The sequence below is a fragment of the Salvelinus sp. IW2-2015 genome, unplaced genomic scaffold (assembly GCF_002910315.2).
Source record: "Salvelinus sp. IW2-2015 unplaced genomic scaffold, ASM291031v2 Un_scaffold2576, whole genome shotgun sequence".
Taxonomy (NCBI): domain Eukaryota; kingdom Metazoa; phylum Chordata; class Actinopteri; order Salmoniformes; family Salmonidae; genus Salvelinus; species Salvelinus sp. IW2-2015.
The window spans coordinates 71,212-80,545 of NW_019943886.1; the positions used below are offsets into that span (position 1 = coordinate 71,212).

The 9,334-nt window shown below is 46.2% G+C and overlaps 1 protein-coding gene across 1 annotated transcript in view; it reads left to right on the forward strand.

Moving 5' to 3' along the window:
• The window catches only part of LOC112074313 (homeobox-containing protein 1), a gene marked incomplete at its 3' end in the record, with an annotated part of 58,470 nt that overhangs the window by 41,757 nt on the left and 7,379 nt on the right, over positions 1–9,334 (forward strand). Inside the window, 1 exon segment of the mRNA XM_070440469.1 lies at positions 6,863–7,019. Coding sequence (XP_070296570.1) covers positions 6,863–7,019 — 157 coding nt within the window.

Below are 9,334 nucleotides of genomic sequence, written 5' to 3' on the forward strand. Positions count from 1 at the left end.
AGTGGGGCAGGAAGGAGAGCTGTTGTCTGTCTGTCTGCTCTTTGTTTTCTGGTCTGTTGTACCCGATGGTTTCAGTGGCAGGACAGGAGAAGTGTGTCTGACTGTCTCTTGTTTCTGGTCTGTTGTACCGATGGTTTCAGTGGGCAGGACAGGAGAGCTGTCTGGTCTGGTCTGACTGTTTTTGTTTTCTGGTCTGTTGTAGGTTAGTTTAGTGGGCAGGACAGGAGAGGCCTGTCTGTCTGTCTGACTGTCTCTTTGTTTTCTTCTGGTCTGTTGTCGATGGTTTCAGTGGGCGGAAGGAGAGCTGTTTGTCTGTCTGATGTCTCTTGTTTTCTGGGTCTGTTGTACTGATGGTTTCAGTGGCAGGAAGGACGAGCCTGTCTGTCTGTCTGACTGTTTTTGTTTTCTGGTCTGTTGTCGATGGTTCAAGTGGCAGGACAGGAGAGCTGTCTTGTCTGTCCATGTTGTCTCTTTGTTTTCTGGTTGTTGTACGAGGGTTCCAGTGGGCAGGACAGGAAGAGCCTGTCTGTCCTGTCCTGTCGTCTCCTTGTTTTCTGGTCTGTCTGTACCGATGGTTCAGTGGAGGCAGGAGAGCCTGTCTGTATGTTCTGTCTGTCTGTCTGTCTGTCTGTCTGTTGTCTTGTCTGTTGTCTGTCTGTCTGTCTGTCTGTCTGTGTCTGTCTGTCTGTCTGTCTCTGTGTTTTCTGGTATCTGTTGTACGTGTTTTAGTGGGCAGGACAGGAGAGCCTGTCTGTCTGTCTGTCTTTTGTTTTCTGGTCTGTGTAGATGGTTTCAGTGGGCAGGACAGGATGAGCCTGTCTGTCTGACTGTCTCTTTGTTTCTGGTTGGTGTGTCCGGATGGTTTCAAGTGGGCAGGAGCAGGAGAGCCTGTCTGTCTGTTGTTGTCTGCTTTTGTTTTCTGGTTGTTTGTAGTGGTTTCAGTGGGCAGGGACAGGAAGAGCCGTCTGGTTGTCTGTCTTTTGTTTTCTGGTCTGTTGTACGATGGTTTCAGTGGGAGGACAGAGAGCCTGTCTGTCTGTCTGTCTCTTTTTTTCTGGTCTGTTGTCGATGGTTCCGTGGGCAGGAAGGAGAGCCTGTCCTGTCTGTTTTCTTTTGTTTTCTGGTCTGTTGACTGGAATGGTGTTCAGTGGCAGGACAGGAGAGCTGTCTGTCTGTCTGTCTCCTTTGTTTTTCTGGTCTGTTTACGATTCTTTCAGTGGTAGGACGGAGAGGCTGTTGGCCGGTGCCTCACAAGATGGTGTCAGAGGTGTATCGAGGACTTGCTCTTTTCTCACTGTCTGTCCGTCATTGCACACAGCCAGCATTCACACATACAATTCACACATAATACACACACACACACAGCACTCCATGTACTTTGGGAGGCAGTTGTTTTATCAAACCTCTTCTTACAGTTTGACAAGAGACGCTTGGCCCTTTGTAGCAATGCTAGCCAATAGCAAAGACAATTGGATCTGTAAGCTTTCCTGTGCACTTGTCAGACATAATGTTTCAAGTGTAAAGAGTGCTGTTTAGAGAGGCCATCTCTTCACAGTGTAGGTCCAGATGTCAGAGTGGAATAGTCATCATGGGCAGTCTGTCAGGCCTTGAAAATGCTTCCTGTATTGTACCATGACACAACTACAACATCCTTAAATGTGAAAGTGATTTGCTGCCTAAACAAGTTGCTAACAGCCACACATGTAATATGATATAGATGTGATGATGGACATGGGGTGGGGGATGACTCCATCTAAGGGGAAAAGGTGGTAGCTGTACTGGATACTTTATTTTAGATATTTTTCACCATCGTGTTATGTAGTTTTTCTAACGTTGTGGTAAGAAGTCAGAATGCAATCTGGTAGCACATTGTGTAACAATTGGGTTTAGGTCTTAGTTTATCACTGTTGTGTATGTAATTGTTAGCATGTCGGAGAAAGAAAATAGGAACTATGTGACATTGATCTGTTTGTCTGGCACTGTCCCTTGCGTGGTGGCTGACACGATAGCTTGGCAAACTGAAGAGAAGAGGGAAGAGAGAGGGGGGGAGAGGGGGGTAGGCGACTGGAGAAAGGTCCTTTGAAAATGGAAATGGATAAGATAGGGATTCTCACTCCAGATGCTACAGTGGCTAGTCATCAGACAGTATCCAGTAATATCCACTGACATCCTAGCTGCATGCTTCAAAAAGGAGTCCTGGTGCTGGGTGCAATAGGATTCTCTGCTCCACTGACCAAAAGCACCACTGGATGGTAGCGGCCATTTGAATTGTTTTATTGTATTGTTGTTGTTTTAATAAAAATATATATATTTAAAGAGGACCTTTGCTTCTATTCCATGATTGGATGAATGAATAATGAAGACTGAGCTTATGCTACTGGCATATCCGAACACTTATGGTCAGGACAAGGGTACAAACTGTGATTGGTAAGGACAGAGTAGAAAACATTATGTCAGGAAGGGTAGGAAACACTTTGGTCGGACAGAGTAGAACACTTATGGTCGGGACACGCGGTAGGCCACACTTATGGGTCAGGACAGAGTAGAAACACATGGTACAGCGTACAAGGAGGAAAACCTATGGGTCAGGAGAAGTAGTTAGAACCATTATGGTACGCGGGAAGGGTAGAAACATGTCTGGTAGACGAGAGTGAAAACTTATGGTCAGGCCAGGGTAGCACTTATGGTCAAGGAAGGGTAGAAACATTATGGTCTAGGAGAGTAGAACACTTATGGGCTCATGAGGTAGAAAACACTTCGTGGTAGGAAGAGTAGAACATTAGGTCAGGAAGAGTGAAACAACTTCTGGTAGGAAGAGTGAACATTATGGTCAGGAAGAAGTAGAACATTCTGGTCCAGGAAGAGTAGAAACACTTATGTCAGAAGAGTACAAACCTGTATCGGCTAGGAGGGACAAAGTAGAAACAAATCTGGTCAGGACAGAGTAGAAACAATTATGGTCAGGGAAGAGTAGAAACACTTATGGGTCAGGAAGAGTAGAAACACTTCTGGTCGCACAGGTAGAAACACTTATGGGTAGGACGGCGATAGAACATTATGGTCAGGACAAAGTAGAACACTTTGGTACGCACAGAGGGGTAAAATATGAAGAAGAGAGAAGACTGCAGTAGGTGGGTATTATTACTATTCACTTGATATGCATAGGTTGTCTGTGAGGAAATGTTGTGAGGCTCGTTGTGAGGCTAACTGTCTTGCTCCTACTACTCGACGTACGAGCCCAAACCAAGCACAATTACACCCCAAATTCTGACGTCAATTTCTTCCGTATCCACACGACCTCTATGACCTACGCTCAGTAAGTACTACAACTTTAAAAGCCAAGCAACCCATGTTTTCTAGCACTCTACCTAAGATCATGGCTTGGTGGGGTTCTGTTCGGGGTAGACAGATCGTAGGGCTGTGGGTTGTAGAAGGAACCGGTTGACTATACCCCGCCAGGCTGATTACTTTGTGGTGGGCATCTAAAGTACAAACAGTGTGGTAAAACTCGCGGGCTAGTACAGGTAGACTGTCAGGGTGTTTAACAGATTGGCTCTCATGTTTTCAACTTCAACGGCTGGTTGAGTGCACTCAATGCCGTCGAGAGGAGTCTTTAATGTTAAATCTTTGATTGGGAACTGTTTAAGAATAAACGTTGTGCAGCAAGTGTAAAGGGCAAGACAAAGGCACATGAATATTCCAACTGACAATGACCATATAATATTCTGGGCTTCGAAGGTTGCGCTGTATTGTGATGTGGTTTTTCGGGAGAGTTTATAAGGGCTGTCTCTCTGTTGTGTATTTTTGTGTATAAGCCAGAATGATTATTGCCTGGCGATGTCTTATTTTGGGTATATAAACAAATGATGTTTGTCGTGGGCTGGGCTGTAAGAGGGCTGTAAGGACCACCTTGTTTGTTCCATTTTGCTTAATGCGACAGGATTTGCATCTTAGCCTCGTTTGAGGGTGTGTGGTTGTTGTGTTACCACCATCTCTTTTATTCACATTTTTAATGATTCATTCAATATGAATACAATTTAGAAAGTTGCAGCTGACCGTTATGGAACATTTGCCTGCAACTATCAGAAAAGTTTTCTGGTCTTTTGCTCCTTTATGGTTCTCACCAGAGGGAGGGACAAGCTTGGCTGGTCCTGATGAGTGTAGAAGGTTTCATGGGTGTCTATGTGCAGTGTGGAAGTAGAGATAGGCATTTTTTGGTTTCAGTTTCAGTCCCAATGTCCCCATAAGGGTGGGTAGCCGTTTCAGTGCCGTAAGTATTAGACGAATTTGACCACGAACCTAAAAGATGGGTGGAAGTTTTGATTTAATGTTGGGGAAAGGAGGTATTTGTGGCCTGTGGATTGAACGAGACGATTGCCGCAGCAAGGCTGTTTAGAATGATGCTGCTACAAGTGATGGGCTCTCATACACGCATAATACGCCTTCATCCCCCGTTCTCCCTCCGCAGATAGAATTGTTTCAACTGTCCCTGACTCCTGCCACAAGCAAGATGGATGGCACACGTGGTGTGCTATCAGCGAGGTGACACACACACCACAACACAACGCCGCCACGCACGCACGCGACGCACGCACACACCACCACACACACACATAACACCCACACACACACACAGGTCATGACTATAATGTGTGTGTGAAACACAGGGCCGCTAGGACTTTTGGAGAGACTAGATGATGGGAGTCAAAGGTTGCGCATATGGGAAGGGTCACACACCACGCGCAACACACACACACACACACCACACCACACACACGCAACACACAACACGCACACCACACTACACAACAACCCACAACAACACAACACACACACCCACCAGAGCAACACACACACCACACACAACACACACACAGCGAGCGCCGCATGGGCAACCAGGTAACGCGGCTCGCCAGTAAGCCAGGTAACCGGTGCGCCGCACACACGCCAGGTACCGGCCCGCCGGCACAGCCAGGTAGCGCGAGCCGGTAACCAGTCCGCAACAGCCAAGTAACCGGCTAAGGACAAGAATGGCCGGATCAGCCAGGTACACAGTCTGCAGACGCCGCACAGGTCCCAGGTACCAGCGCGCAGATCACAGAACCAGTCGGGCGGAACAGCCGAGGTATGGCACCGCCCACACGCACCAGGTTAAGAGCGCAATGATCAACCAGGTACGCAGCGCCGCACGCAGGTACAGCCGGCAGCCGGCAGGTAATCCGCCGGCCGGCAGAGCCAGGTACACGGTGCCGCAGAATACATCATGAGGTAAAGCAGCGCGCAGCGGTACTGCCGCAGCCACGCAGTAACATCAAAGCAGCCAATCAGGTTAACGCAGCAGCGCGCGCAGGTACTTGGCAGGTAGCAAGCCGTCGACGGCCAAGCGTATCCGGACCTAGGCGGGAGCGCTTTGACAGGCCAAGGTTAAGCGTGGACGCAGGTACGGTGACGAGTAACGCGCCGCACGAGCAGTAGGCGACCAGCCACCGCGGTACAGCGGCAGACGCGAGGAGAGCAGCAGGTACAGAGCAGCAGGGTATCAGTTAGCCCGACGGGTAAGGCGGAGACCGAAGGAACCAGGTAGAAGCCGGGCGAGATCTGGAGAGGCGCAGCGCAGTACAGGAGCTCAGCTAGCCGCGTAACAGAGCCACATGCCAGGTACCAGCAGTCCACGCAGATCAGGTTATCGCAGCACAGAGGTAAGAGCAGGCGCACAGCAGGGTAAAAGACGTGCACAGCCAGGTAACCAGCAGCCGCACAGCCAGGTAACGAGCCAGCAGCACAGGACTGAGGAGGGAACACCACCCCCTTAACCAAAACAGGGTGACCTCCTCTCCTCCAGGTTGTAGTGCTGTAACTGGGTTTACTTTTTAGTTTCGTATATCTTTGCACATTTGAATTTTCTTTTTTGGCCAATCAATGTTGGAATGGAATCAGGTTGAGGATGGGCTGTATTATTTTAGATCAGATGTCAAGACCTGTCCTTTGTGAGTCTGAGATGTGAAAATGTCATGCTTAGATGTAGCCTCATGTTGTGCATTTGGAAATTTTTTTAGCCACGTCCTTTTTTTTTCCATTTGTTGCGTTACTTGACACACCGGAGGTGTGTTTAAAATGGATTGCCAGCTGGTGGATGAAGTCCGCTATTCTCTGGTGGACCAAGATTGGGCCTGATGCCAGTATGATACTGGCTACATAGAGATTAGCGATGACGTCTGCTAAGCAGGAGACCAGGAGTGGGTTTGGACAGTTTCTGGATGTTTAGAGTGGCACAGCCAGAACCGGATGAAACTCGATGAAATCTTGGAAGCTTAATAGATGTGAATCAACACTCCCCATCAAACTGACAGAATTGAGAGGATTGCAAAGAAGAATGGGGAGAATCTGCAATACAGGTGTGTGCTTAGCTTGTAACGCATACCGAGAAAGACTTCAAGCTGTAATCTCTGCCACAGTTTTGCTTCAAAAAAGTACTGAGTACAGGGTCTAGAATACTTATGTAAATGTGATATTTCAACATTTTTGTTTTTTTAACCTGTTTAACACTTCTCTCTGTGGTGTTGGTGTTGTAGATAAGGAAAAAAAAAAAACATTTAATAAATTTTTAATTTTTTTGAAAAAGGCTGTAACGTAACAAAATGTTGAAAAAAGTCAAGGGATCATGAATACTTTACGAACATATGTCCACCCTCTGCCTTCCTGGTGTGTGGGTTTTTCCTGTGTCCTGTATCGTAAATGTTGACTTGTCTTGAAACAGTTTTATACTTCAAAATAGTTATTGAACAATCAGGCTACTAGTTGCAATCAGTGATCTTTTTTTKATTTTTTATGTTTTCTCCTCCATTCAATCCTCCCGCTATAGGTGCTACCCTGTCGATGCGCTCCCTGGTGAAGGAGGAGCCTGATTGGAGGACGGGGCTCAGCCCCGGGGAGAGGGGCGGGGTGGTGGGCGGTCCTCTGAGGCTGCGGAGGGGAAGCAGGTTCACCTGGAGGAAGGAGTGCCAGTCAATCATGGAGAGGTGAGCCAATCACAGACCCTGGTTGGGTCCGGTTTCCATGACAACAGATCCAAAAACAGATYCTCCACCCAGCGCTAACCAATAAGGGTTGAGTCTATTCATGTTAGTGATTCTGTTGCAAAAAATTTTTTTAGGGGTGCGTTCATTTCGCTTCAACGTTTGCTACGTTGCGTGGCGGTTTGTATTGAATGACAACGTTTCCCCCAAAATGGTGCCTTTTTGGAGGTATGTTTGCTCCCGTTTTGGTGGTTGGTGAGGTGTGGCTTGTTCAATACGGGTGTGACCATTTTTGAAACGGRTTGGCGGTTGGCGATATCGCTTGAGCTGCACTGAGAATTCTGAAAAAGTATGAAAGCCAACTATCCAATAATCTAGTGCTTTACTCTACTAGGGCCAGTGGTCCACCAACACTGGTCTGGGCTGGAGAGCTATGGGGTGTCCAGGCTTTTGTTCCAGCCCAGCACTAAACAATAATAGTGGTTGAGTCTTTTGAAGTTTGTGATGGGGCTTCTAATTTAACTCCCGAGTGGCGCAGCGGTCTAGGACACTGCGTCTCAGTGCTAGAGGTCTGGTTCGATCCCGGGCTGTATCATAACCGTCCATGATCAGGAGTCCCATAGGGCGGCAAGCAATTGGCCCAGCGTCGTCCTGGTTAGGGGAGAGTTTGGCCGAGGTAAGCTGTCATTGTAAAATAAGAATTTGTTCTTAACTGTCTTGCCTAGTTAAATAAAACAGTCGACAAGATTCAATGACAAGGTGTGGGCCCTAACAATGTCACCTTGTCATTGAATATTGTCGACTGTGAAAAAAGTGCAGCTTCTTCTTCAGGAGATCAATGATCATAGCAACACACGTTCTTTGATAGCAATGAATGTGTGACAGATCTCTTGTCTTGCATGTTGTCATCGCAAACCTGACGTTTTTTTTTTAAAGAGACAGTGTACAATTTTCAATGTGTTGCGTCTCAATAGGAAAATAGTGCTTTTCGACTGTTAACCTACTATTACACGTGGCGTTTGTAATTTCATCGACAGGTGTTTTCGTATAAACATTTTAGCTTTCATAAATAGACACATGTATTTCGTTTCTAGGTTACAACATGTGCTTCGAAAGTAGCTAGAATTMATATATTTAGTATCTCAATAAATTGTAAAATAATATATATATTTTCTGCTGCTCCTAAATTTCATATGATGCTCGTCTAACTTTTTAAATGAATGAAATGTTTTAATTCAGAGCCCAGTATGTATCTTAACAGATTCTTTATAACCAGTCTATCATTTTTCMGTTTTTTTYCCGTTTTTTTTAGCAAAGTATATCCTAATATAAACGATTGACTCTGATGTTTCTAAGCAGAGGGCACTTTCAGTAATGAGAAATACACAGGCACTTAAGACAAGGCACACCAACCCACAGCTCTATGGATTACGCAATACCACTGCAGTGCTGCTACTCATTTATGGGCTAGTTTAGAGTTCACTGAAGGACGATACTGTAAAGGTTATTGTGATGGAGGGAGTGGTGGGAGGCATGGAGGGAGAGGTGGGAGGCATGGAGGGAGAGGTGGGAGGCGTGAATCCTGCTTTGTAATAGTATGATTTAATCCTCCTTACTTATTTCCAGCCTTTAATTTCTCGATCTTTCGTCTATGCATCTTCTTAAATACTCTTTTTATACTTGGTTCTGTTTTGACCATTTGCTTTTTCTTATTCCCTTCTCATGTTGGCCTAGTCCTCTGTCAGATGGTTCTTGTTTATTGATCTATGGTTTTCTTCTGTTGCTGAGAGTACGTCCACCATAGAAGGATTCTGCCTGGTTCTTTGGATTTGATTATTTATTGTTCTATGCTGTTCTGTTTGCCATCTGATTTGTATATTATGTGTGTTTTGTTGAGTTTGAGATTCGATACTAGATCGTACCTTCTTTTTGTTGGATTCTGAATGTAAGTTTTGTTGGATTTGGTGGGAAGGGTGTGGCTTACTATCTTTTAGGTCTCCAACATTCATGTCGTTTTCTTCCTCTACTTAGGATTTTCCTCCGTCATATATATCTCCTTCTCTTATTATTCCTGGGTCTCGGTTAATGATAGGTGTCTTCTGGTTTGGATTTCGTGGGGCATGGAGGGCCGAGGGACTAGTTTCGGCAGGGAGCAAGCTTGCGTTGAGGCTGCCCTCTTGAAGAAAAGAGAGAGAACTAAAAGAGCCGCCGACGAGGAAGGGAACGGGCAATGGAGGGAGGGAAACATGAGAGAAAAGGAGAGGGGGTGGAGAGAGAGGAGAGGAGAGAAAAGGGCATGAAGGGCTGGGCGTCAAGTT